At 49.3% G+C, this 27781-nt stretch overlaps 2 protein-coding genes across 3 annotated transcripts in view; both read left to right on the plus strand.

Moving 5' to 3' along the window:
• The window catches only part of LOC126578127 (protein KRI1 homolog), a 2875-nt gene extending 1978 nt beyond the window's left edge, over positions 1–897 (plus strand). The window contains exon 2 of the mRNA XM_050240417.1: positions 1–897. This exon is cut by the window's left edge and continues 1679 nt beyond it. Coding sequence (XP_050096374.1) covers positions 1–834 — 834 coding nt within the window. The 3' untranslated portion in view covers positions 835–897.
• A 214-nt stretch (positions 898–1111) lies between these two features.
• Positions 1112–27583, plus strand: LOC126578141 (death-associated inhibitor of apoptosis 1-like). 2 transcript variants are annotated; one of them, XM_050240443.1, is made up of 3 exons: positions 1112–1497; positions 13195–13253; positions 24801–27583. In XM_050240443.1, the coding sequence occupies exon 3, from the start codon at positions 25133–25135 to the stop codon at positions 26447–26449; it is 1317 nt and encodes a 438-aa protein (XP_050096400.1). In that variant the 5' UTR covers positions 1112–1497; positions 13195–13253; positions 24801–25132; the 3' UTR covers positions 26450–27583. The 2 variants fall into 2 exon arrangements, with proteins under 2 accessions (XP_050096400.1, XP_050096401.1); XM_050240444.1 differs by lacking the exons at positions 1112–1497; positions 13195–13253 and adding an exon at positions 20388–21591.
• Positions 27584–27781: the final 198 nt, after the last annotated feature.

Consider the following 27781-nt stretch of genomic DNA (forward strand, 5'->3'; position numbering starts at 1 on the left):
AGTTTGTACGCTCAACCGGAGGATGAAGAAGAGAAGGTTGACCAAGAGATAGCAGAGCGGAAAATGAGTGATACGCAAGGCTCTGGAAAGGGTGAAGATAAGAAAAACAAAGGAAAACAAAAAGACAATCGGGGGATTGAACAAAAGACGGTCACCGGCAATGACCAGAAGGTTGAAAAAGTGAATGAGGATGACAATCCATCCGCCGAGACAGATAAGCCGAAAAAACAAAAGAAGAACAAGTTGCAAGTAGTTACTGACCCTGCGAATGATAACGAAACCCCTCCTGTGGAGACAATTAAAAAGAAAAAGAAAGCCAAGGTTAAGGTCGAGAATGACGGTGCCGTTGCAAATGGCCATGCTGACACCTCATCCGTGCAAAAGGTTACCTCCAATGAAGCTCAGAATGGAAATAATTTACCGAAGAAAGAAAAGAAGAGCGAAGCCAAAAATCAGAACCACGATAGTCCAAATGGTTCCTCTCAGACACAGAAACGAAAATGGCAACAACATGATCAACGTTCGCCGGCGAATTCTAGTGAAAAATCCTGGGGTGGTCCAAAGAAGGCTCGATTCGAACCTTCCAAAGGAGGAACACAGTTTGGCAAAAGAAACCATGGCCAGGGCGGCGGTCCGAAAGGCGGAAAAAATCATCATCGTCAGGAGAGTGCCAACGATCAGCGGTTACGGGCGTTCGGTTTGAATCCGCGAAAGTTTCATAATCGTCAAAAGTACGGTGGTCAATCGCAAAACGGGAACAACGGCAAAAAAGGCAATTCTAGCACAGGTTCGCGACCTCAAGAAAAAATGAACAAGAAAACTACCTTCGCGTGAAACGATGTGCCCAACGGAACGGTATCAGTAAATTGCATACGGAATACCGTATCTTTTTAATTATCCGCAGTGTTTAGATTATTCGAATCCAATCCGAATCGCAATGCGCGTTAATTTGTTCTACTGCAACGATCGATAGAGGTTTAATTTTAATTTGGAAATTAGTAATCTAGAATAGTGCACGTGCCCTTTCGTATACTCCGAGCCGAACGATTCGCGGCGCGCACACGTCTGTACAAACCTTGGTTTCTTTTGACCAAAACAAGCAAACCGTACCTGAACGGAGTGTTGTTAAAAGTACCATAAATTTATGCTTGAATTGCACATTTTAAAGCCTTTTCGTGAATAAATCAACAAAACGCTGTCCCAGCGACCTAGCCGTCTCGGATTTCCAGCCCACGAGCGCTTCGGGATTGGCGCTCTCAGCAGGCGCTTGACAACACGCGGTCGAAGTCGTCGCGCTGGGCGCTAGGCTTGAAACGTCAAAAACGGATTGAACCACGGGGTGTCTCGGTGCGTTTTTGCAAAGTGTGTGCATTACGTTGTGGAAAATTGTGTTTTTCGCGTAATTCCGTAGCGTTTTTGACTGCCGAAATGGAACATACGCATGCATAGACCTATCGGGGTGTGCGATAGCCACTCATCTGGACCAAACTCTACGGGGTAAGTCGAAAATTTGCGCTTCAATCTTTAACATCCTGCTTTGCGAACGCGCCACGTACCAGCGCTCAACGGTTGCCTTGATTGGCTTCATCGCGAGTGGGGTGGGGGAATCGAGAATAATAAGAAAAGTAATACCACAAGAGCTTACTGGGATTTCGGAACCATTTCGGAAGGTTTTCAGTTTTTATGCGAACGATGCTCGTTCTGGCTACGATAGGCAAACAAGAGACGGCTCGGCACGGGGTAGAAAAGGGTCTGTTTTTGCCTACAGATCCGCCATTTTGCTCACCACACGCTGAATGTGGTCGGGGGCTGTTTGCTAATAAGGAGCGATAACGTAAAAGGCAATGGCTCACACAAGACCGTCCGCCCGTTCGTTCGCGTACCCCCGCCGCGGGTATCGCGCTTGTCATGGTCGTCTCGTTGCCTACTGAGAAGCGAGCGTAGAGATGCCCTAAATTCAACGCGAAACAACGCCTTGTCGTTGCGCTTTCATCATTTGCATCGTCGGGTAAAACATTTTCATCACGACGCAAAGTAACAGCAAAAGTTTGCATTTTAGCAGGGCTGCATCATATCGCGTTAACCTAAATCGAACGAAACATTGATTTCGCGAACGGAGCGACATACTCTCCACGTCCGTCTCATCGGAATGCCTTCCGCGAATTAAAAAAATTGACCGCCTCGCCAGTCGCGAGAGTCGGATTGCAATAAACACGACACCGGACAGACACACACCACGGATCGCTGGTGGTGGTGTTGGTTTTGAAAACTACTACGTTAACCCGTTCGTCCGGCTATACGCGAGCACAATTTAAAGGTCGTTTGAAACCAGTTTTGTGCGTTGCGAGAAGGACGGCGAGTGGAGAATCGTCGTCGGAGGCGGCGGAAAGGTAGTAGGCCTCCCGCCTACTCGCCCCGACACCAGCCGACTATGCTTTCGAGTGTACCGGGACTGGAACTGGCTGCAACCAGCCCCTACCAGCCGTTATTAGTAAATTATCTGCCGTGACTCATCGTGCAAGGAGTGGAATTTCTACATTTTTTCTCTCTATTTCCAGTGATGATTTGTTTTCCAAGAAAAGTATAAATGTTACACACTATAAGCAGCAGCACGCAGCGAGTCATCTTCGCTTGATAGCTTCTGGTTCGATGCAAAACGGAACGACCTTCCATTCCTGTGGTTACTTTTCCACCCCAGCGCAACGCTATATTGTATCCGGTTGAGCTTTTTGAACCTTCATCTCAACGGGCTCTCGGGCCCCGCACCAAAGTCAATCAACTTTCACAGTTTCCTTTGGAGAGGTAGGAAACCTCGACGAGAAAGTCCGGTTTGCTTGGATATGTTTCCGTGGAGACGCAAACTGCCAGAAACTTTCTCTCCTTCTCTCTCTTCTCTCCGGCTTTCTGGAGCAGAGAGAGAGGAAATTGTAGTTCGCGGGGAATATGCGAAAGGCGCGTGCTTCACACCCCATCAGTAGGGGCGCTAAACGGCAATCCTGATCGTGAGAAACTAATAAGATAGTTTGTAACAGTTTCTTAAACACAACGTTAAGTTAACAAGAAATACACTCGCATTGGCCGTCTGTTTACATAAGAGTGCCATTTACAGATGGCCCGTTGTCCGGTCTGGTATTGCGCGGCAAGGGGGAATACCTTATTACAATGCTAATGAAAGAGCCTGTCTCACCAACATCCTACGGGGGAATCCTACGCGCGAACGATGCAGCCCCCATTAACCAAGGGTATCAGCAATATGAGGCCGCAGCGGTGCAGTCGGTCGTCGCCACACTGACAAAGGGAACGAACGTGCGCCGCAACCAACGCGCTACCCCGCGATCGGTCTGGCACGAACAACGGCGAAAACATAAAAAGATCTCTCGCCCCATAGGCGGCAGACGACAGACAGCGCCCGCGAAAGCCCATGCCACGGCGCTGTCTTCCAATGGAAACAGCGTAGGCCATAATCCCTTTGCAAACCAACCCTTGCTCGTTGCTCGATGATTATGCTCTGCGCCTACTGCGACTGAACCAGACGCAATCGATTGGCATCTTTGCGAAGCCTTCCAAATGCTGCTGCTGCTGCTGCAGTGCGCTCTTGCATGTACACGATCGGCCAGAGACACGATACTCTGAAGTAAAAACAAAAAAAGACTCCCAAAGTGTACCAACTTTACCTCCCGGCCAGCCAGCCAGCCAGCAAGCAAGCCAACAAATCAACTGGCGGCAGCGCAGCATCAGTGCTGGCTGCCGCTGGTTGTGGATGGCTTTTGCGGACGGCCGCAGGACCCACACGAGAGGTTCGTTCTCACGGTCTCACGGGTCGCAGCATAAACATAGCAGAGCAGAGCGGAGTGCGCATGTCCCTGGGTGTTTGTGGACCAAAAGAGCAACCCACTCGTGTACCGAGCAGTGTCTGTCCATTCGCTTCTTTACCTCGCGATCTCTTTTATGCTTTCAAGGTGGGGATATCGCGAGATCGCGAGCAGCATCAGAAGCATTGGAGCTAGTTTCTTCCTTTCATACTACTATTCGCCTTCCTTTCCATGCTCGGTGTGTTATGTTGTACGGGCGGAGGGGCGATGGATTGAAATTCCAGACCTTCGTGATTCATCTCATTCGCTCGCCCCACGTCCCTTTAGGGTGAGATCGAGAAAGGTCAAACTCCAGCACCCACCAACATAGCAGCGAGCGCGGAGAAGAAAAACAGACCACGCTGCCACATGATGCTGCAGCCCGTCCGTTGGGTTTATTGGCAATTTTAGGCTTGGTTTCAATACCAATGCCTCCCCCCCCCGGGGGGACTGGAACTGTCTGGTTTGTCAGAACCGCACAAACCTCTCCTGCTCCTACGGGGTGCAAAGGGAACCTTTCACGCCGATCAGATCAAGCGCGAAAGGGACAGAGAGGGAGCGGGTCGATCGCACTGTTGCTTTGAATTATTATGCTTCGGCAAACTGTTTCCTGCTGCTGATGCTGCTCGCGCAGTATAATGAGTTCAATATCGTGCAATTATGCTCATCATCATGTGCCCATTTGGCCACGGGCAAGCAGACTGGCAGGCAGGCAGGCAGAGCGCGTTCTTTGTTGTTGTCGGCAATCGTTGTGCGCCACCCGCGGAGCAACCGATTGCCCCGTTAGGTCGAATTCCGTTCGCGATCTTTTTTGGGCTCGATCGTCAATTCTTTTCTTCTTCTCGAATTATGGTGTGGTCAGATGTTTTTACAACTGCGTTTTTGGTATTATTGTGCATTTGGAACTCGAAGATAATCATCAGTTATTGGTTAATTGGTTGATTTACTTCTTTTATCATTGCTTTATAGTGTTTGCTTGTCTCGACTTGTTTTATGGTGACAATTTTTGCTGTCACTTATCTTCTAATTGCAGCCATCTGGTTCAGTCAATCAATTGCATCACTTTTCAGGACGTTCCATTTTCGGCAGATGACTTTTGTTCGGTCCAATGATCATTCGCCAGCGGAATACGACCTCTGCGTCAATCGGAGCTCCGTGATTCAGCAGCTCCTCTTCGCGGTCTCCGCCCACAGTTATTGCTGGCGGTGTCTCTCCTCTAAGTGATCTCACCGGCCAATGCGTTTATACGGCCGGCCTCTCTCTGCTAATGTCACCCACTTCCACCCCTTTCGGCGGTGCGTGTGTATTTGTAAGATGATCAATCATGACAAAGCCACGAGGGGGCGACCTCGCGGCCCTGTTTGTCGCGTTCGGAGCGTCATCGTCGAAACGACGTATTTTTCTACCGACCTGTGTGACTGACGACCTGGTCCTCTGGCCCGGTCTGATGACGGACTGTTTTGTTTAAATTGCGGAAAGAACCGCGCGCCAAGATCGCGACAACTGCGTGTTGCCCGTGCCGGAAAAGAAGGTGGAGGGGGTTGGCATGCGAACAAGGATGAATGAGGTGAAGGGGGTCGAGTTGAAAGAATTGGTTGGCGGTTCGCTTCCGTTCTCGACAGCAACACCGCTATGCGCTACGCTACGCCTTGTTCCACCGTGCTGCTGGTGTGTGTTTGCGTGAGAGAACGATCGCCAAGGCGCTTTTGATGACTGTGATCGTGATTCTTGGAATGCCCCCTATCGCCGCCAATGCGTTGCGAAAGGGATTGTGATGATGCTGATGATGATGCGATCACGAGGTGAACGAATGTGGGTATGTGTGCTCGTCTCTCTCCCTCTCTCTCTATTGATGATGATCGAATGGACTTTAGAGGGGGCGGCTGGTGGGTTCAAAGGGTAGGGCGGCGGTGGTTCCAGCGAGCGACGAACATCTCTTCTCAATTGGCTTCGCATTCCAACGCGCGCGCGCGCACATTTGTTTTGTATTGTACGCGCCTCTCCCCTTTGGATGTTTTCGGAGTTCGGGTTACCACCGACCACTCCAACTCATGCCTTTCAGCGTGAATTGGAAGCACTAAACTCCCCACCCCCTCCTGCGGCACGATCACGTCATGATGTTGTTGTGGTTGGGGAGCGATCGCGAGTGAGATCATTTCCCAACCCAACCCGGTTTGGTGGTTTCGTCAGCAGCGCTCTCAGCTTCGTTCCTCCCGATTTGGGTGGAAGAAGAGGAGTGCGGTGGGAGGCTGGAGCGGGGAAACGCCTTTTTTGTTTTGTTTTTCTCTCTTTGTAATATTAAAGCTAATGATGGTGTCGATCGTGTGCTTCTGGAGAGCTCTGGCTGGCGATGAACGTTCTGCGAGCCTCATCGGGGAGGAAAAACAACAGTTTTCCAGTTAAAATCACAAAAACAAAACAATTACCGTGCACTTCTCAAGCTCACCGTACTTTTGATTGATGGCGACGAAACATTGTTGGGGCCCCATCATGATGTGCTCCTGCTGCGCCATCGTATTTGCGGCAACTTTGTCCATCCTTTTGAACTGCGTTGCAACCAATTCGTGTCAAGTGGGCGGAACGGGCACCTTTTGAGTGGGACGAAGCGTTCGCTCGAGAGCGGGATCGTTGGAGATTATGTTCTTTAAATTATAATCTAAAGGGAGAATTATAACAACCGCCGAACAATGGGAGCAGAGTCACTTTCCTAGAGGCAAGTTCTAGTTCAATATTAGTCGTATTGCGAACCATATGAATGGTCTGCACTCTGTGGATGAATGGAATAAGAGCTTTGAATGCCTTCTTGCCTAAAATAATTGCTCAATTGTAACTTGCTGTGTTTTTCTTTGAGACATGCTCATTATAATATTTACAAAGCACAATATCCTGCTTAGACAAGCTGATTAAAGCTTCTAATTATCTTTTGCCACATATCTACATTCGACGTTATATTGATTCTTACCAATTCATCATACCCTGGAGCATTTTGCATATTGTTTTACATAATGGTAATAGGTGCTTGGTCATCATTCTTCAATAAGCCGCTAAATGCGTGTTAATTATTACAGCGTCATATTTACTACGCGCTTAACTTTGTTCTTCCTTACCCTGGCTATCGGAATCTGCTTCATCGTCTCTTCTTCAATTGTTTATTGTTTTATTAATATTCGATACAAGCAATTTTGCATTTTATGCCGATCGCCGCAGTGATTCTGCTGTTGCTGCAAAAAAAAAACCCTCTCCAAAATCGATTAACGAGGAAGAGGTAGATTGAATATGATGTAGTTCAAGATGAAGTGAAAAAGAAGAAGTGAAAGAGGACAAAAAATAAATAAAACAAACCCTCCGCGTACTGTCCCCGGTGGGACGACTTCAAGCTTTGGTAGAGAGACATGCTAGGGGCATAGAAATCGCAAAAGTCCGATGAAAGTCGCCAGCTTTGCGGCCCCCTTCACATTCAAACGGTTCCTGCAGCACGGCCAGCGATGCTGGGACCAGCGCTGGCTGGCGATTGGCGACCGGGAAGTGAATGTTGTCGTTCCTTCCAGGTGTGTGTCGTTCACTCGAGTAGCGGCGAATATCAGGGCTCGATGGTAGCCGCGCAATCCGCGAAATGTCAATCGCGAGTGGTCACAGTTTCTACCACCGTCTGTGGGCTGTAGTCCCAGGGCTGTCAACCGGGTTTTGAGTATTTTATACTCGCGAGTATCGGGGAGTTGTGCGCCCAGCAACAAATGGTAAGGCGGCGATCAATTCTGCGAGCAAAATCCGTTAGAAGACCTCGAAGCCAGCATCTAGCGGTGGTGCGCGAGAGTAATGCTAAATTATGCGCCGTAGTGTTGTGGTTGATCGTCGGAACAGATGTAGTTTGGAGCGTGTATATTAACCGGATTGGTATGTAGGTAATGTTACGTCGAAGTAACACTCCCTGTAGTTGAAACTGTTTTTAATGAAGCCATTAAACGTTTCCATAAATCGATTCCGGGAATCGGGAACAGATGGAAGAGAGTTCTATGAGCCGAGCTTCGTCTTGTATCTTATCCTTAATCCCCCAGGCCTGAGATCCTTAAACCTTTTTTCGTGTTTTTCTTCTCATAAGAAACAACCTCCCTCCCCAAAGGTGATCGTTAAAGTGCGTCATCTGCTATAAAAAAGTCATCAACAAAAAAAAACTTTCCCAAAAATTACCTGCGATTCCTGCGATCGATGGCGGACATTCCACTGGAGCCACCAGGGTGGCGATCTTTAGTGCTCTTCGATCTCTTCGGCACTTTTTACGACCGATCAATCGAAAAGCCAGCCATTGGTTTTTTTTTGTACCTTTCGGTTCTTGGAACTGGACGAGCCCCGAGTTCCCTTGAGTCGTCCCGGCCGGATGAGAAGAAGGACATGGAGGGCTCGTAAGGCTATACGGACGATCGGTGAAGTTCTAGGCGATCGTTCGTCAAATAAGGTCCAAGAATAGGTCGAGATCTTTAAGGTGGACTTCCACTACTACTACTAGACGAGGCTGTAATGGCCGAGGGCACGTTGGCTTGGCCCAGCGCCACCATTCCGTGGCTTTACAATCAACCGAATCCATTACAGAAGAGATTCTCCTCCGGCTAGAGAACTTTTGGCATGGAGATGATGATGATGATGATGATCGTCACGGGTTGGTCGAGAGTGTGGGATTCGTGCCACCACCCTTCCGATCGATTTTTATGACTTTTCAAACCGCGCCGGTGATGCGATCGGATCGCCACCAGCAATGCCATTGCCTGGATTACGGTCATGTCTTCGCCTGGCTTGCACCCATCGGTCGGTCGGTCGGTCGGTCGGACAGAGAAAAGGGCACTGGCCATCTCGTTACCTTTTCGTAAATCCAAGAGTCTCCGCCAGATCCGACGTCGCGGGCGGGATTGCGTTTGAAGTGTGCTGCGCCGCGGAGATGAAGATTAATGTCTTGACCGATCGGAGACCGCTCGATCGATCACCACCCGTTTGGTGCCCATAATAGGGTGCCCACTCGATTCTCCTTTATGTGCCTGCCATTGATTATATTGGAGAAAAAGGTGCTTTTTCGGGAATACGGTAATGTCCCCGGGTTTGCTGGGTATGTATTGTGGTGTGGACCATAAATATTCGATCGCTTCGAGTGTTTTGAAAATTTCAAATTGAAATTCTAGAATCGGGAGTTTGGACTGGTGTTCGCCTTCGCGCCTTCTTCGCGCCAGTTCCGTTTCTTGTTGGTATCTCCAGACTTCATTTCGAGAAGGAGGAAATACCAAAGTTGACAAACCCCGAACCGCCGTCAGCTGTGACCGGTTGGAGGGAGAAGTGGCGGCCCCCCAGGGTGATCAAATAAGCTACGCGGAAGACACGTGACCCGAGGAAGAAGAAACACGCTCTAGAGCAGCAGCGATGGCTGTGGTCTTCTGAAGCCACCGGTTATTCAGGAATCGTGAACCTTCAAGAGCAGCCCCCAGGGGGGAAGTGAATATTCTGCGGCTGTGCCTGTGTATGGTGGCATGTGCCCCAGCTGCTGCGCCAGAGAGTGGTTACTGGGGAAAGGCAGAGAGACCGGGAGAATGAGAAAGAGCGAAGAAGGAGGAAAATGGAGAAACCACCTTCGTGGCTAACTGGTTTACAGGAATGCACTGTGTAAACTGGCCCGGAAGATGCTCGCCCCGATGGAGGCTGCCTCCCGGAGCCCTTTCACAAATCTTGGGAAAGACCCACCGGTGGTTTCAAGTTGTACACGGCGGCAGCATCGACCTGAGCCCAGCAGCAGAGAGGACGTGCACCTTGAAAGGTGGTCTCCGGTCTACTGTTGCTGCCTATCGGCTACGTGTGAATATGTTGCTCTCTCCGTACCTGGTCGTCGATCTTCGATCGTCCTTTCGCATCCTTTTCACTCTCCTCTCTCTCTCTTCCTTTGTGTATCTTTTGCTCTCTCCCCTTCGCGCATGGGGGAAAAGGGATCGAGAATTCGGTTTTTTTTGTGCGTGGACCGGTGGTGGTCGCACTGAGAAAACTGCTCGTCGTCGTCGGACTTCTTTTGAGGAGTTTCGGACGAAAGGATGATGCCGCCGCCAGCCACGATCCCGGATCCCAGTGTTGGCCAGTGTCGGCGGTCCATAGGAATCACCGGTCCTTCCAGGAAATTTGTCTGGCGTTGCCTTTAGGACCTTGGACTGGATGACGTGGTGGTGCCGGTGGTGGTTCGTTGTTTCTCTGCATTCCGCCCACTCTGGGCTCCTCTCTTGCATGACCTAACGACGGCGACGCTGACGACGATGGTTCCAGCCATCACCGGTGGTGGTGATGGAATATTTTAAACTATTTTGTTTACTTTACTGCAACCCGTTTGCTTTGCTGTCGAGAGTGCAGCAGCAGCGGCAGCATCATCAGCCGCAGTCATCTCTTGAGTTGAGGCGTCCATGCGTGCGTGCCGGGCGCACGTAGACGATGGCGTGAACCAAACATTCCAATGGAATTGATGGGAGCTTATAGAGAAAAGCAGAGCAAACGAACGAGAATGCTGAGGCATGTCGATTCGATTGATGAGGCATTGAGAAGGAGTGACGAAAATATCAACGGAACTCGCACGAGTGTTCGATTGCGACAGTTTTGCGTCAGCACTAAATGCAATCAAGTAAGTCTCAACCCTGGGCTGAGTTTAGCTGGAAATGCGGAAATAACAAAATCGTGACGGTCTTAATCAGTGTTGAGCAAACATGGTTATTACTCGCATTCCATTTAGCTTTGTATTCCATATCAATGCCATCCTGGTCACGAGATTATTCGGTGACGTCCATTCTATGACGGCATTGATTTCATTACATCTGCGTTTAGTCATGCTGCAGTCGCTGCAGTGCTTGATAAGGATTTAGGGGGACATTTCCCAATCAGTTTGAAATTGCTTTTGGTAAATGAAGTTTATTACACAGTTTGACGAAAATTCTCAGTAGTTTCCAAGCCATCTGTACACGATTGTATGTAGCCAGAATGCTTATCTAGTTCAAAATATGATTTTTTTCGCGGTGATCAAAACCACCTCACCATCACAATGGCGTCCTATCGTACAATTTTATGGGCAAAAAAGGATTTATTTTTCGTTTTACACCGACGCACATGACATTCCAATGGTGATATTCATCGTGACATGTCTGATATGAAATCATTTTGCTATCGTCCATCAATATTTAAGGTGCAGACGGTCCGATCATCGATTTGATAACGCGAACCATCAATGATGGATCACATCCAATGGATGATTGTGCTTAGTTGGTTGAAGCAATTAATTTGAGAGGCCTTAAGCCTGTAAAAATATGATAAAAATTACAGTTTTAAAGAGCAAAACTGCATTTCACAGACCTCAGCTCGTTGCTATTTGATGCAGAAATGACAGAAATGATAAAAGATCGCTTGATGAGTCACCCAGAATCACGAATTTTGACCATTAATCCTCCGGCAACCCTGCACAGTGCCATTCTCGGCGAAAAAGTGCCAGCCAACAAACCGGTGGCGGTGGCGGCGGCGACGGCGACGGCCACCCACAGCATTCCCCAATCACCCTATCTCATCCTTCACCGCTTCATCTCATCTCTCTATACCTTCCTTCCACCTACGCGCGGCGCGCGTTATACATCCATCCACCCACTCCTCGCCCGCGCGGTAAGCCGTTTATGTGAATGCATAAAAATTTATGATTAACTCTCGGGGTCGCCCCCGACTGCTGAGAAGAACCTACCGCCCGTTCTCCCCAACCTTCCCGTAAACCGCATCCTTGCATCCATCTAGACCGCATAGTGATGGGAACGATGATCGCGGCCCCGGCTTTCGAAGCAGAGCAACGGCAGAGAACCACACGAAGATCGATAAGAGCAGCGGCATTCGTGTGGAATGGAGGGTGAATGGAGCGCGGTGTGGTGGTTTGGTGTCTGGCTTTCCATTCTCTTTCCTTCTCCTTTCGTTTGGAATTTGTCTTCTTGACGTTCTGTGGTGAACGTTCTTGTGTGCCTGTTTGCGTGCACTGTGGCCTACGCGCTATCGCACTGCTCCGATCGTTCGCCTTTGCTTGCCGTCTTGGGCCATTCCTTCCTTTCCTGGCTTGCTTGCTTGCTTGCTCTCGATGTGTTGTGTGCCGTTTGCTCTTCGTAAATATTCCACCGTCCACCGTTCCGTCGTGCGCCACCACCATCGGAGCGTCCTCGCAATCCTTCCAGGGACCGCTTTTGAATCTTGAGATTCCCCCGGGGGTTTTGCCAGAGCCTCACCAGAGAGCCAGGGTCTTCTCTGCTTGCTTGCTTGCTTTGCTCTGCCCTGTTTCTCCTCCTCCTCCTCCGCTGTTTGAGAGGGTCTCTGGTTGCCCACACTGCACGTTGCTGGCCGCTTTCGGGCGCTATGTGAGAGAATTTCCTCGTTAAGGCGCCGCCGACGTTCTTCTACCATCTTCTGGCCCTCCCACACCCAATCTTTCAATCGTTTGTCCTCTTCTTCTTTGGTATGCTGTCTTCTCTTCTCCCCTCGCTCCTACTATCCTCTTTCCTATCCTTCACTCAATCGATCGGTCTGTCGATCTCTTGTAGGAGGATAGCTCGGTCGGAGGCGCGGTCTCGTGAAAGCGTGATCGAGACGGCGCCGGCACCACCAACCCAGCCCAGCCTGATGTGTGAAGTGTGAAATTTAGACATTATCGATCGGTTTTCCGCTTCTCATGCATAACGATCGTGTCTGCGTGTTACGGCCACAGCAGCAAGAGGACGAAGGACCGGGCCGGTTGGTTGGTTGGTAATGCTGGCGGAGGACTGCGGGACAGGACGAACTGAATGAATATGAATTGCTGGCAGCGGGAGGGGGGGGGGGGAGGACTGATGGAAAGCACGGGATCATCCAAAATGCGACTAATGGAGAGGGGGCCCCGCGATGGATTTCGATCGCGGGCGGCGATCGTGGTAATGGTACCTCTTTTGGATGCTTACCGCCCCAAAACATAACGACCTTCGATCGATGTGTTGCGATGATCGATTGTATCGGCCATTCTTAGGGAAAAAGGGCAAAACGATTCCATGATTTCATTCGAATGCAATGACTTTCGACTTGACTTCGTAAGCACCCTGGTACTGAGTATTTATAAGTCTGATTCAGATAAAGAAAATGTTCACCAACATTTGTGTATGCTTATCTACGATTAGCCGATCGATCATATGTGTCTGCAAATTGTGAAGTAAAAAACGAATTCCGCATTGATTGATCAAAGAATTATCTGACAGTCAACTCATTAGTTATTCCAATTTGCTATACAATTTATCTCTTATCAGTGTATAAAATTCCCTTTCTTTCTTTCGCTTTTCTGTAGATCCTGCTTTATCGCGAGATTGACAACCGAAGGAAGCACGAATGGAACATTGACACACGGTAAGCTTATGCTGAATAACTTTGTTGCATTCATTTTCCATTATGTAGCTGCTATTAAGTGAGTGATAAGAGGCTTGTTTGAATCATTGTGTTTTGGGCGTTCTTTTTGAGTATATTCCATAACTCATTTTGTAGGCGATTTTAAAATATTGTTAAAACATTACAAATGTTGTTACAATGTTTAAATCACTCTGAAAGATCATCATTCGGGAGCCCTTAAGATCAGCAATGAATTGTTCTTGGATTGTGTTTCTGCAGCATCTCCAAGACATCGTTCCACTTAACGGTACCCACCGGTCCGCCATTCTCGCCAACGGGGCTTCATCCTTCTCCCTTTCGTCCACACATCCTTTTGCTCGATGCCGCCGCTCACACAGATCCTTCTGGGAAGGATCGAACGATGATCATGTAAGCTCGCTGCTGCCTACGGAGACGATCGTGGTAGTGGTGGTGGTGGTGGTAATGGCGTCGTGAAGGTTCTGTGAAGCTCTTGTGGCACTTCCTGTCCCACGGCCCATGGGCTCCTTTTACTCCTTTGCGGGAGCCTCATGTTTCAATGCCCCATCCGCCCGCCGCTAATGGAAACGCCGTGTAAGCGCTGCTTTCGCTTGTTGTGTCCTCCAGTTTCGAGAATTCTTGGAAAACCTTAAAAAAAAACCAGACGCGCGACTCTGCTGCGCGCTGTGTCGGCGGCAACATCGGGGGCGTAATTTATGAATGGGTTCTGGTGATCATTTCCGGTGCCGCGCACCGATCGACCGACCGAGAGATGCACAAGTGCAGCGTGCAGCCCATCGTTCCTTGTGTAGCATATGCGCTCGCTGGTGTCTCCGATCGTTGTCCCTCCGCTGGTGCCTTTCATCGGTTGAATCCTTGCAGTATGTAAACATAGACAGTGTTGTTATTGTCTGGCATGCATTACTCAAACCACGGATGGGAGGAAGAGGAGTGTCAGGGAAGATGTGTGCAGCTAGTGTATCTCTCGGGGTCTGGTATTCTGGTTTATGATAACCCAAAACACTTGAGATGCTTTTTTTCTGTCGCTGGCCGAACCAAAGATCTGTTTTCATTCATAGTTTTCTCGACTGCTCTGGATGGACCGATGGGCGATTGAGAATGTCTTCCCGGCGATCGACACACAAAAACAGCACAAAAGAGAGACGGTGGTGGTGGTGGTGGCAGCGAGGGACCGTGGAGTTCTTCTCACGATATTCATATATTCCCGTTGTGACGATGATCGAAACCATATGGTAGCGAGGCAGCGATTCGATGGAAAAACTGTTGCAGCATAATGTGTTGTGCTCTACTTGAAAAGATGGAAAAAGACGAGACGAGATTTCTTCACTCCACTTACGGCGATCGCTTCGTGTGAAGACCGAAAACGTACACTTTACTGTCTGGTGATCGTCTTCTCACACTCCGGAGGATGGTCTGAGGGATTGGAAAATTTGAATTCTCCATCTTGGAACCACTCTGCGTGTGCGTCATGTCCATGAACGCATTAACGCAGGGCTCCGGATTTGTTGGCTGTGTTTGCCCGTTTTCCCATTCATGGATATTACTAGCCATTATCGGGCGATTAAATCATAATTTCTCATCGGCTCAGATTTCTGAGTTGCTTGCCTGTTGTGTGAGCTGAGTGCAGCAACCGAGATATTTGGTTGTTGGGCGTATTCTGTTTACAGTGTCGCCGTCTCTATGCCTCGCTCTGTGTATCGTGGGATTGCGTTTGTTTTTTTATGAGTTGACAATTGAAGCTGCACACTGACTGCCGCTCCCTCCCACGCGTTAACGCCACTGGAAATACTGAAATCCAAAATGGAGAAAGATTTTATGACTACGTAACGTAGGGTGTTATGGGCATCGTCTTAATATCATGTACATTCGGAAGCGTAGCTTCATAAGACGGACCAGGGTCGTCAAAAGTGTGAAGTTCGTTTAAACCGTAGAAGCTATTTCGCTGGAGCCAAGCACAAAACAAACCAAACCTAGTGATCGATCACTGCATGAGAAGGACGCCATCAGCGTATTCCCATCGATCAGCTCTGCTGCAAGAAGAGTGATCGTTAAGAAACAGAAAACACATCTTGTGAACGACGCCATCTCGAGGGTTTGAAATTTGAGAAGAAAAGGCAGCAAAACGACAACAATACGGCAAACAACATAACATGTCCTGGCACACAGCAACCACGGTGGTCGCCAAAATGGGTCTCCCCGGGACAAAGCGCCACCCAGAAGCGTCGTGGTTGCCTGGGTTCTTTGTTTTAAACTATCTGGATGGCGTGTACTTATCTTTCGCGGAGGCTTTGTCATATTCAAGGATGTATTGATATCTTCTAGCTTGCAAGCTGCTCAATAACATCGATCGATCATAGGCTGTATTATCTGTGTCATTAGCCATGACCCTTGGCCAATCTCACCGAGAGTTTCAACTCAAGGAAGTAACTCGAGTCTCCGGGGCATCGATCGCTTTTCAAAACTCATTAACCTGTTAACGTCTTTCTTAATTCGTTCAAGCGAGTTCCTACACTATTGTTTATATTCATTCGACTTCTGGCAACATAAAACATCGAATCCAACTTCTTTAACTTTGATTTTCCCAACAGTTTCACAATCAAACCGGATGATCTTGTTCCTTTTATGCTTCGTGTGGGAAAACTACTCCTTTCCAATATCCCTCTCTCTCTCTCTGCTTCGTTCCCGTATCAAGCATGCCAGTAGGCACATGATCACCGCGCGATTTTGGGCCGAAAACCGTAGCGGAAGCATCGTAACGAGCGGAACGAAACAAGGGCAGAGAACGCACTCGCCGCCTGCCGCCCTCCTGCCAGCGGCGGATTTGCCCATCGGGATCAGTAAAGAAGACAGCAGGCGTAGGATCGAGAGCAAGCGAGAGAGAGAGGCGACCGGATGGCGAATGTGGTTTTTGGGAGGAAAAAAAAAAAACAGCGTACGGCGTAGTTCCCTTGGGAACCACCACCCCGAGGCAGCCTCCGGCACCGGTCGCGGCTTTTCCCAAGCCCATCGCCTCGCCACTTGCCAGGGGTTTTGCATCGGAGCTTCATTAGCCCCGAATCGGATCGAGTGTGTTCCGCTCGACGCATCGCCAAAACGGGACCGCCGAGCCAGGGAAACACGAGAGACAGAGAGAGACTGTTTTGTGTTTCTCCAGGGATCTTTCTCCTTTTTTTTATGCTGCAGCATTGCTGCTGTTGGTGGTCTGAATGGAGGGACGAAAAGAAGAGGGTCTGGTGCTGGCGGTGGATGATATTCCAGAATGAAATATTGAAAGCAGAATATGCGAGAAGATTATACACCATTGGTAGAGTGAGCGAAAGGTTGTTGTGTTAAAGCAGGAGCCAGGAACGTGGTAGAAGCAGAGAGAACGAGCGAGATCATTCCGGAAAATGCTTGCATTTATGTTGCAGCATAAAAGAGAGAGAGAGAGGGCACTGGCCATTGCCAGCCACCGCTTCAACTTTCCTTCCAATGTTCTGGATCGCTCTTTCTCTTTTTCACTCTCTAGAAACGTTCGTTGGTCTCTGTTCCTCTATCTGGGACATCCATCGCCTTCTCCTCGTTCTCGCCCAGTCGCGCTTATGCGCTGCTGAATGGTTTCGGGTTCCTATCCCCCCGCATTTCCCTATGCTCGTCGCTTCGCAGCATGATGTGCTCGTAATCTTCCGTCCCTCGCACACACGTGGCATAGTTTTTCTCCCTCTCGTTCATTCGTGGGAAACTCGGCCCACGGCACGGCTTCGGGGCACATTTCAAAAGAATTCCATTCTTGCCATCAACCAGCACCACCACCGGCACCACCCCATTCCCCTCACTTGCCACCAGCCTCTTGTTCTTTCGTCTCTGCGGGTCAGTGCGCAGAAGATTTTGTGGCTACGAGGCTGGCTGGCTGGTGGTGTTGGTGAGAAGAGAAGAGGGCCACCACCATCAGCCACATCGAACGGAATGGCAGCAGCACGGGGGTGGTCTTGCGTCGTGGAGCTACAGCATGTTTTACTACTCCTGCCCAGGGCTCCCCTTTTGTACCTCACTGGCCACCACCACCCACTCGACTCGGTCAGTGACGGCGACCCGGTTAATGCATTCCATCTCGCGTTTATGTGGAAGCGATTGCGCGAACGAAGCACTAGCAGCCAGCAGAAGATGTTGGCGATGCTCTCCGGTGAACTTTGCTCTAAAGCGCACACGTCCAGTGCTTCTTGGCTGCTCCTTTGCATGCTCCTTTGGGCCACATCTTCGTGTCCGTCGTTAAAAAAGGATGCAAAGAGAGAAGTATGTTTTATTGCCGCTTCTTCTTTTCTGTTCGCCGCGAGTTCTTTAAGTTTCACTTTGGGTTTTTATTGTGTTTTGGTTTAGGTCGTGGAGTCCTGGTGTGGCAGGAGCACGGCGTTTGCAAAATTTATGGCCGACATTTTTTTTTGTGTGCGGCCAGGCACGCTTCTCCCGTTTCTGTTTCTTCAGGGTTCAATTTACACATCTCGCAATTGACACTTCACTGACGCAAACGATGGAGAGAGGATGTCGATGTCGAGGCCGCTGGGTGTTAAGAGTGCATTAGACTCAAAAGGAATATTAAGGTTTAAAAAAGCGGGAAATAACGACGCGAAATCCTATGATTTACGATCGGCGCTTTGGAAAGATTATTCGCGGGGAAGGCGAGTTTTGTATAAGCGCAATCGCGTTCGAATACAGCGGATGGCTGCGTTACGTTCTTGGGCTCTTGTTTTTATGTCTTATTTTAAAGGCAGGCTTGCTTATTCAAGTTTTTTATGTCCTTTTTTATACAAATCCTGTGATGAATGGAGAAGCTTTTGAAGTCTATTATGGCAATTGTTAAGATGAATCGAAGAAGGATGCAGTGTGCTCCTCGAGATATCAAAGGGAATGAATCAACGCTCACGTTTTCAAAGGCGATATCTATCAAACTATTGCACTGATCCTTTTGAATGTTTAAACTCTTCGTCTTTATATTATTTATGAAGTACGTAGAGCACAGTTTCCATAAAATTTGTTGATGGTTTTTCCATTGATCTTGGAAACCTTCTTTCGTTGAAAAAGTAGCGATTGTTTCGTCTACAAACATAATTCGTTTTTTTGCCATGAATTCACAAAAATGTCTCCTTAACAATCTTTCGTACTTTACTCTTGTTTTGTAAACAGAATGCTCTGCTAGCAAATGCCATCCGAATGTATTCGAACACTCGTTGTTAGTCTGTCATCAATTGCATTTAATCGATGCAGCACTGCATCCAGGGAATGCTGCTGCTGCACCAGTTCCTAATCAATCGAAGCGAATGTTTTTGTTTTAGTAAATCTCTGTTCTGTTTGCCAACATTCCTGGAAATGGTGTGGACCAAGAACCCCGGGCTCCAATGCTGTGGTCAGTGCGGCCATTATGGAGCGGCCAGTGGACGGGGAGTATTAGAGGCAACGCAAGAGGCGGCCACACGGCGCATTAAGAGGCTTGTCAAACTGCATTCTTTGGCGTAGCTCATCGGTTCCCGTCTCTCTGGGTGTATGCGTGTGTTGGTAGATATGCGCGCCTGCCAGCCAGCCAGTTTGCCTCGTGCGCATACACGTATACACATTGCTTGTGGTATGGACCGAGCGAGCATAACTTTGGTGTAGTGTGCGTGCATGTTTGTGGATTGCCGGCACATATGAGCATAGAATATGCTGCTGCTGCTGCTGCTGCTGCTGTACCATGGTTCTATCGCCCTAGAATGTTGGTTCGTTCTCGGTTCATTCATTCATACGGTAATGCCAGAGGCGCAATGCCTTCCCGTGGCCACGCCGTACGTTTCCTCCCCTTATATGAGGGCATTGAATTGCCGAAGGCCAGCAGCTTGCCAGCCAGCCAGCCATCTAACCCTCTACTGCCAGCAACCAAGAGATAGCGGCCCAATTTTTCAATTAGATTCTTAAATAATGGGGATGCTCTATGCTATGTTATGTTGGTCGCACCAGAAGTCCGTCTGTGCCTCGCGTTTTGTGGCTTTCCAAAATGCAACCGATTGCCGCCGCTATAATACCCCCTAGCACCACCTCTGAAGCGGGCAACCAAACCGCGATAAAAAAGGCGATCCCTTCGTCCGCTGCATTCCCGATGATGAAAGGGATTGGAAGCAGCGAACGTTAGTTGGTGGCGCTAGTAGTAGTAACAGTAGTAGCATGACTAGCGCAGTAGTAGTATTAGTATACGACGGTGGCGCTACTACGGTGCAGCTAACGTCGATGGCCGCTCAAACAGAGCTCGGCGACCTCTCGAGCATACACACCGTCCGTCGTCGTCGTCGTCGTCGTCGTCGTCGAGGTGTGTGGAATTGTCCGCGACTGCGCCATAACGATGGCAAACCGGGGACCGGAATCGGAGTGAGCTAGAGCGAAAGAGAGACTCGCGGATGTTTCTTCGCTGGCTATCAGAGCGAGCAACGGTACGAGATGATAAATCAAGAGCAGCACTCTCGAGAGCCAGCTCTGTGGCCATATATAGGAGTGTAGAGTGGTAGAGAGAGAGGAGGTGGCCGCGGGGTGAGGACCGACCGTGGACCACCACCATCTGCTGCACAAACTGTTGTCGGAGACGGAGGCGCCATGTCACCGCGCAGGGAGGGCGCCTGTGGTGTGCCGTACGCCGATCGATTCGATCGAACGATGCAATATGCAATCAGCTCGGGGGGATTGCGCTTGGAAAAGGGGGCTGGTAGGGCGAGGGGTCCCTGGTGTGCATACTGATAACGACGAACATTCAAACTTCTTCCTCCGCGAGCTCTATACCGTGGGTTGTTGGCAGCTGGAAAAACCACTCGATCGCAAAACAATTTCATCTCTCTCTTTGTCACGCACACGCAGAACAGAGAGACAGAGAGATAGAGAGACAAATAGAGAGAGAGAGAGCAAAGGAGGGCGCGTATGGGAGTTATGTTGTGTTGGGAATTTTCCGTCTCATGCTGGCCTCCTGGCCCCTAGCATCGCATAGGCTCTGCTGGCAGCTGTTCTTGGAGTTTTTCATCCATACGCATCGCGCCGGCACTCACACTACCATACAGGGACGGTCTGTGAACCTTTTTCCATGTTGCCTTGCCTGCCTGGTGGTGGGGTTGTCGCTACATCATCATGGCAGCAGTACGCGTACAGCTCTCGATCAGGAAGGTTATACGGGGTACAAACGATCGTGACCGAAGAAGTAGAAAGCAAAGCGAAAAACAAGTTTCAATGGGAGGGTAAACAGATTGAACACCCACACCCCGCTCTGTTTACACACAAGATCTCGTACCTTTTATCATCATCGTCACATCCAGTGCTTTATTTCCTCCTATTGTGACACACCGCGACGTGCGTGTTTGTTCTCGCGTAGATATCAAAGAACAGTGTGTTGTGAATCGTTATCGTGTTTAAAAGCAGCGATAAGAAAAACGGGGGGAGAATACAGTGCTCGAAAGGATTTTGTGTGGCATAGAAACAATCGAAACTCTCCTCGGTGTGTGCTTGTGTCGGTTGAAGCCGTTTTGGTTAGAAGAAGACCGGAAGTGTACAAGGGGGAAGAGCAAAAAGGTGGAAGGGGGGAGGCTATTGTAAACAAGCTCCGCTCTGGCTGGTACTCGCTCGCACTCTACTAGTTCAGCCAAAGGAAGCAAGGAGGAAGCGCTAGCATATACACACTAGCACGCGCACTCTCTACCACCATCACCATCAGCACCAGGCACCCCTTCGACCTCGACAACACACTGTGCCCGTTCAATTGCTTGCGTGTGGTGCGCGTGTGTCAGTAACCCTCCACACCACCCATCCCTCCACCAAAGGATTACTGCGCACCGGATGTCCTTGTAGATAGAGGGACCGTTAGAGAGAAGGAGAGAGATAGAACGTCCGTGCGTGCAGAGTGAGTTTGTGCGTGATTTCTTTTTCTTTTTCGGAAACTTCTGCTGCGTAGAAGCCTCTTCCTCCCAGCCGTGACACGATAGTCACAAAACCAACAACGACGACGGGGGCATATTGTAACCGTCCTATACATAGAGAGAGAGCGGACGAGAGTGATAAGAACCGAACCACGGGTCTGATAGTAGTAACAGTGTGTTATTGTGTTTGTGGTGCTGTATTGCGCTTATCATCAGTACCAAGTTCCCCAAGTGCTCGAACTCGACAAGAGCAGCTAGCAGTATTACGGTGGAAGGGAACAGTATACAAAGTACTACACCACCACCGAACTCCTCTCTCGTATAAGTACCACCGAGCGGCAGTAACCTCCGCTGACTTTACTGACTGAAAGCGAGCTTCATACACAACGATATATACAAATACCCTATATATACAGCCAAAGGTAAGCTTCAACCAACAGCAACCAACAACACACGCAACTCGAACTCGTTTGGCAAACAGCTTCTCCATTTCCATTTCGGTTTTTGCTGCATAAACATGAGGCTGGCAGGCAGAGGGCATTCATAATGCTGCTGCTGCTGCTGGCTGTCAGAAGCAGGGAGAGGGGATTGAAAACAATGGGTAAACACACTACATGCACGCACACAGTAGGCTAGGGGCCAGCGCTAAAGGTACAAACAGTTCCACAGCACCACAGTGCGCAGTGTGGTTTCTTCTCTTCGATACGCTGGTTGGTTGGTCCGTCGGTCACCGTTGGGCGGTGCTAACCCACCGTCATACGCAATCGACCGTAATGTTGGCTAAGGCCTCGGCCAGGCGCCAGTCACAAGAAGAAGGGGATCACAACAGAGAGCCGCCGGAGTACGCATTCATTCGAATTCGGAAACAACACAACCGGCATGGCGGCGCTCCCTGAAGACGATTTCCACGGCGACGCAACGACGATGACGACGGTGGCGGTGGGTGCAGTACTGCCAACGCAGAACACCACCGCCCCCATGACCGTGCATCCGGCGGATGTTTGTCTCTATTAAGTTTCATTTCGGTATTTTTGGTGGGGCAAAAATGGTCAAAGTCCGGGCAAAGAACCGCTCAGGGAAGAGCAGTGGAAAAATATGTGGGAGTACTGCTGCGATGAGACACGACGACGAGAGTGTAGCGCATGAGCAGAGCAGCACCAGCGGCACACACGGTTCCTGCTCCTGCTGGCTGCGGTCATGCGGAGCGACAGGAAGCCGTCCAAAATGTTCCAAACGTTGCGCCGCGCTGCGCGGGGTGCATAAAATGGTTCCTTAAGCAGCCATTCGTATGGAAAGGCAGCCACGGTCCCTGCATCTAAAATTAGGGGTGGTTGGTAATGGAACCGTGGAAGTTGCCGGAAGCGACCGGAAGGGCTTCCATCGGGTTACAGCGGAGGGTGTACAATCTTGGACTGTGGACAAACAGGAGGAAGGGACAGAGGGAGTGAAGTAGCAATAGACATACGCCGCCCCTATATACGATCGTTCTCGAAGCGGAAGGAGATCGCATCTTGAATAGTATGGCCGAGGATCACCGACGTGTCTCTGGACTTTCCAATTTGATATGGCTAATCAATTGACGTTCGCGATAACGGGCTGTTGTTATTGTTTTACGCTACCGACGCACGAGGCTTATTGTGAAATAGCAGAGTCATGTGATTTGCAAATTGAAGCTTAATCCGGCACCTGCGTCTGTTTCCATGGGCTGCAATGTTCCTTTTAACTTGATTAAAATTGCTTACGCACATCAAATGTCGACCTTTATATCTAGACCACAGTCCATCCGCTTTCTTATCGGAATGTTGATAAACTAATCTTATCTAGATGACGCTGATGGCGATAAGCTAATCTTAGCTATAAACGTCTAGACTTTTCCGAAATTCATCATTTTCAAGCATTAAAGTTGTTGTACAAATAAATTTTGTCCAGCAGCGCAGAAGAGTGCGCGACGCCGATCGATGCTCTGATTTTCTTTCAACATCGTAACTCTCCTTCTCCACCAACCGTGTACCGTAAATCGCTGGCTGGTCGACATACATAAATCTAATGAACTATCGAGAGAAGGGATAGCAAGGGAGGAAGGGCAGCGTCACGACAACGACGACGACGACTGTGGGAACGGAATGCGGACTTAAACCGGTCACGACATCGCGCCTCGTCCGAAAGGGTTCGCATTAGCGCGTGCTCGCGCCAACCACCTCTTACTCCAGTGCGGTTGGACGCCCTGTGAGTCCACCAGAAGAAGAAAGAATCTCATCGAGATCGAGGTAGATGTGAGTGGCCTGGACTGGAGCACTGGAGCCAGTTGACTGTTGATCGTCAACGCTATGCTGACCTTCTGCAAAATTGTTAGATAATAGCGTGCGGCCTTCTGAGAACGTCTTTTGGTATCATTGATAAAGATTTTCATCATTTATGACGGGATTTGTTGATATAATGTTATCAGTAGTAATCAGCGCATCATTTCCTGTTGTTATTGATTTCCAAAACAGTTGCAAGTTGTTTACATCCTGGCCTTTATAGGGGGAACCAAACATTCCAGCGACACGCAGCGGAACTGCGTCGTTCAAAATATGGTTGTTGACGGCTGTGTTGTTCGACGGTGCGCTGTGACGCATTAGGCCGACATTTGGGCAATGTCATAAGCAGCTGCTGCGCCCTGGAACTGGCAGGAGTCTAGAGAAGCGTTAAAAGGAGGCAAAGTGGTTGTGTGCATCTGCTGCCGGCCACACTCCGGCTCGTGCACGCACGGGCCCCTCTTTGCGCTGGTGTCGAATTCATTCGATTTGAAGGAAGAAATGGAGTAGAATGAACGGCGGCGGAACCACCATCCATCCGGGGCAGCAGAAACATCTGCCAGGGCTTATGGCGGTGGCTGTGGCATGTGCGGTTCGAGTGTTTCATCGATCGATCAGAGAAGGATAAGAAAAAAGAGAGAGAGAGAGGGTGAAGCAGGAGAAGGAAGAGAACCAGACCATCAAATACATAGAATGGAAGGATCATCAGCTGCTCCTGGCTCAAAGCCTGCGCGAGCCAAAACCAACACACACTATCATCCCACACTGCTGCCAGCTGCTCCGCCTCTAGCCTTGTGTTCCGATTGTGTTCCAGAAGAGAGGCCTCGCCTTTTAAGCCACAGCGTGCGTGCGCACGGCAGGTTGTCGTCGCGCATGACAGCCGGCTCTTGGTTGATCCTTTTCGCAGGATAGTGCGCAGCTGCCACAATGGGACCCTTTGCCAAAGGGATGTTGGTATCCTGGATGAAGAGGGATTGCTACCTAGAAATCCCTTTTGTGTAATTTCCATTCTATGTTTTGTTGTTCGCGCATAAATGAGCTCGCAAGTCCCTAGTGTACCCTCTGGTATTTGTATGGGGCACGTGATGAAACCTGGCCGATCTTGTCATCACACATCACGTGTTGATAAGCGCTTTCAGCATGCATACTCATATCATTGCTTGGAATTGGCGCCGGATGCGTCATGCTCGGCTCGGCTTATCTTAAGTACCACCGGAACAGAATGATTTGTTCCGGTGCGCTGACTCACACTTCCGTTTGCCACACATTTCACTTGAATCCTCCTATGAATGAACTTGACCTAATAGCATACTTCCATCCTCTTTCATTTGCAGATTAGATACTACGATAGAACAACCAGCACGGAACGCTTTTGCAACGTATCAGCTTTATATACTGCACCGATCTTCCTGATAAGCTTATTAGCAAGCAGTCATTGCACTCAGCCACAACATATACAGACACAAGATCAGCAATCCTGTTGCAACGCAGGATCATTGAATTCGTAACGTTATACAGAGACATCCAGCGAGACTCGTTACTACCGCCGTCCGGTGTTGGTACGATTCATTGCCGTAGTAGAGCATCTTCGGCATCAACCGCTATCACCTGAAGGCCAAGACGCAACTGTGTATCGCAACAGCAGCATCACCTAAAACACACCAATATGACGGCACAAGTTCAATCGCTACCGATCGATCAGACCGACAACAAGCATAGCAATGATGAGCTGGCGTACCTGTCGGCCGACTACTTTCACATCGAGCAGAACAGATTACAAACATACGATCAGTGGCCGGTGGCATTCATAAGAAAGGAAGAGCTAGCACGATATGGGTTCTATTACACCGGTAACGAAGATACGGTCAAGTGTCACTTCTGCCGGGTGGAGATCGGCATGTGGGAAGAGCACGACAATGTGATAGAGGAACATCTGCGCTGGTCACCGTACTGTCCGTTGCTGCGAAAGCGACCAACCAACAACGTAGCACTCGATCGCAACTTCCTCGCGAACGTACCGGAACCCAGCTACGACGTATGCGGCATCAACGTACGGACGCATTCATACGCAGAGAACGCTAGCGATCGCATGAGCGGAGACTCGTGGAGTGGCGCCAGTGACATTAGCAGCAGTGGCAACAGCATCAACGGTAACAGCATCGTCGGTGAGGCGAGCACCAGCACGATCAGCACCGATCGCAGTGGACTGATGCAGATGCGGCATGGCGGTGACGATGTGCCACTGACGGGAGGAGCCGTTGCGTCAGGCTTCAGCAGTATGGGAACGATGGTGGGCAGCCAGACATGCCGGCCCGAATATCCAATGTACGCGATCGAGGCCGATCGTTTAAAGTCGTTCGAAGATTGGCCAACGTCGATGTCCCAGAAGCCACAACAGCTAAGCGATGCCGGGTTCTTCTACACGGGCAAGAGCGATCGCGTAAAATGTTTCAGCTGTGGCGGTGGACTGAAGGACTGGGAACAGGGCGATGATCCGTGGGAGCAGCACGGTATCTGGTACAGCAATTGTCACTATCTGAAGCTGATCAAGGGCCGTGAGTTCATCGACAGATGTCTGGCGATGAAGGCCGACGAGGAGGCGGCGGCCTCCTCGCAACCATCGACCTCCGGTGTCAGCTCAAACGGCTCGTCGCTCATGAGCACCTCACCGGCCACTTCCAGTGGCATTAGCTCACCGGCGCCCGGTGATGACGCTAGCACGTCCAGCAGCAGCAAAACGACGACGGTGGTGCCGAAGCCCGCCTCATCGACCATTGGCTGTGCCGTGGAAGGCGATGATGATGCGGCCAACCGTGGCATCTCCGACGGCAAGATCTGTAAGATTTGCTACGTCAACGAGTACAACATTGCGTTCCTGCCGTGCGGCCATGTCGTGGCGTGCGCCAAATGTGCATCGTCCGTCACCAAGTGTCCGATGTGTCAGCAACCATTCTACAATGTGCTCAAGCTCTACCTGTCCTAGTATGGGAGTCTGTAAAAATTAGAGATCTTAGGTATTCTGTTTGTTTGTTTATTTCTTTTTCAAATTCTTGACATCGAGACGTCGTGCGATCGTCAAAAGAAGTCAAAATAAAGGAGATGCGCGTAATTTTGAACCGGGAACTAGTATGTCGCCAAGATCGTCGTCGATGAAAAGTATTCAGAAGTAGCATATCCTGCATGCTTATAACTAGGCGCCTATTGCTATGCGCTTCGAATGTGTTTGTCTGTGTCTGTGCGATTGCGTATGTAAGGACAGACGAGAGAGTTTGAATGTTAAGAGCAACGTGTTGCTAGTAGTGTAGTGGGAACGTGCACCGAAAGACGGATTTCGAGGAGCCGAGCTTAGTATCAACCTGAAACGCAACTTGCATATGCCGGTAAATGAAGCGATATCAAGAGAGAAGTGACGGCGATGGGAGAGATGAGAGAGAAGTAGGGAGAAGGGGTGGGGAAATGGATTACATCTTATCCAATCGGGGCCCATCATACCAAATGAGCCCTTGCCAACTCCTGTACCTGCTCGCTGCCATCGGGGAGTTTGTAGATAAAGTAATCCTTTTTTTTGTCGTGGATTTTTTAGAGCGAGAAGATACGAATAAAGCTTCCCACCTCCCAAACAAAAACACATACATACTGACATCTGATGAGATCTGTTCGCAGAGAAGTTAAAAAATCCACGCTGCGTAGTCGGTTTGATTCCCACCCGGGGGGGAAGCCTTGATCGAATGAGATCGTTGCTTTCCCGCTCTGCGCTTACCTCTAGATATCTATCATCACCGTTTTTCGCCAGAGAGGTATAGGACGGTAGAGAGGATGTGTGTGATGTGTTGATGAACAACGTACCTAAACTAAACATGAAATCGCATGAAGGGAACCGACATAACCGAACACCTTAATAACCGCACCCGTGTGCACCTAGCGTAAGAACTAAGCGTAAAATTATTCGTATATTACTATTCGAGCGTGTACTCTTCGGGCTTGCAGTTGTTTGTCAAAGAGAGAGAGAGAGAGCAAGAGGAAGGTTATGTTTTTACACTTGGCTGGAAACTAAACTACTACAACAAAGTAAAAAAAAAAATGGATAATAAAACATAAGAATAATGTTGGAACAGAATGACAATGTTGTTATTATTTGTGGGCTTTTATTCGTTTTGTTATTACGATTTGAGAAATATTAACTATTGAAGTCGTCGGCTTGCAGCTGAGGTGAGAATTTTATGGATTAATAAAAGGCCCTGGATAAACATGTCGATTCACGTTCGTCGGTACGTCGATAAATCCGCACGTGACTGGTATTTCCATAAGCGTCTAA

The sequence above is a fragment of the Anopheles aquasalis genome, chromosome 3, assembly GCF_943734665.1.
Source record: "Anopheles aquasalis chromosome 3, idAnoAquaMG_Q_19, whole genome shotgun sequence".
Taxonomy (NCBI): Eukaryota; Metazoa; Arthropoda; class Insecta; order Diptera; family Culicidae; genus Anopheles; species Anopheles aquasalis.

Coding starts and splice junctions, on each gene's coding strand:
- LOC126578141 (XM_050240443.1), top strand. CDS start 25,133: ATGACGGCACAAGTTCAATCGCTACCGATCGATCAGACCGACAACAAG.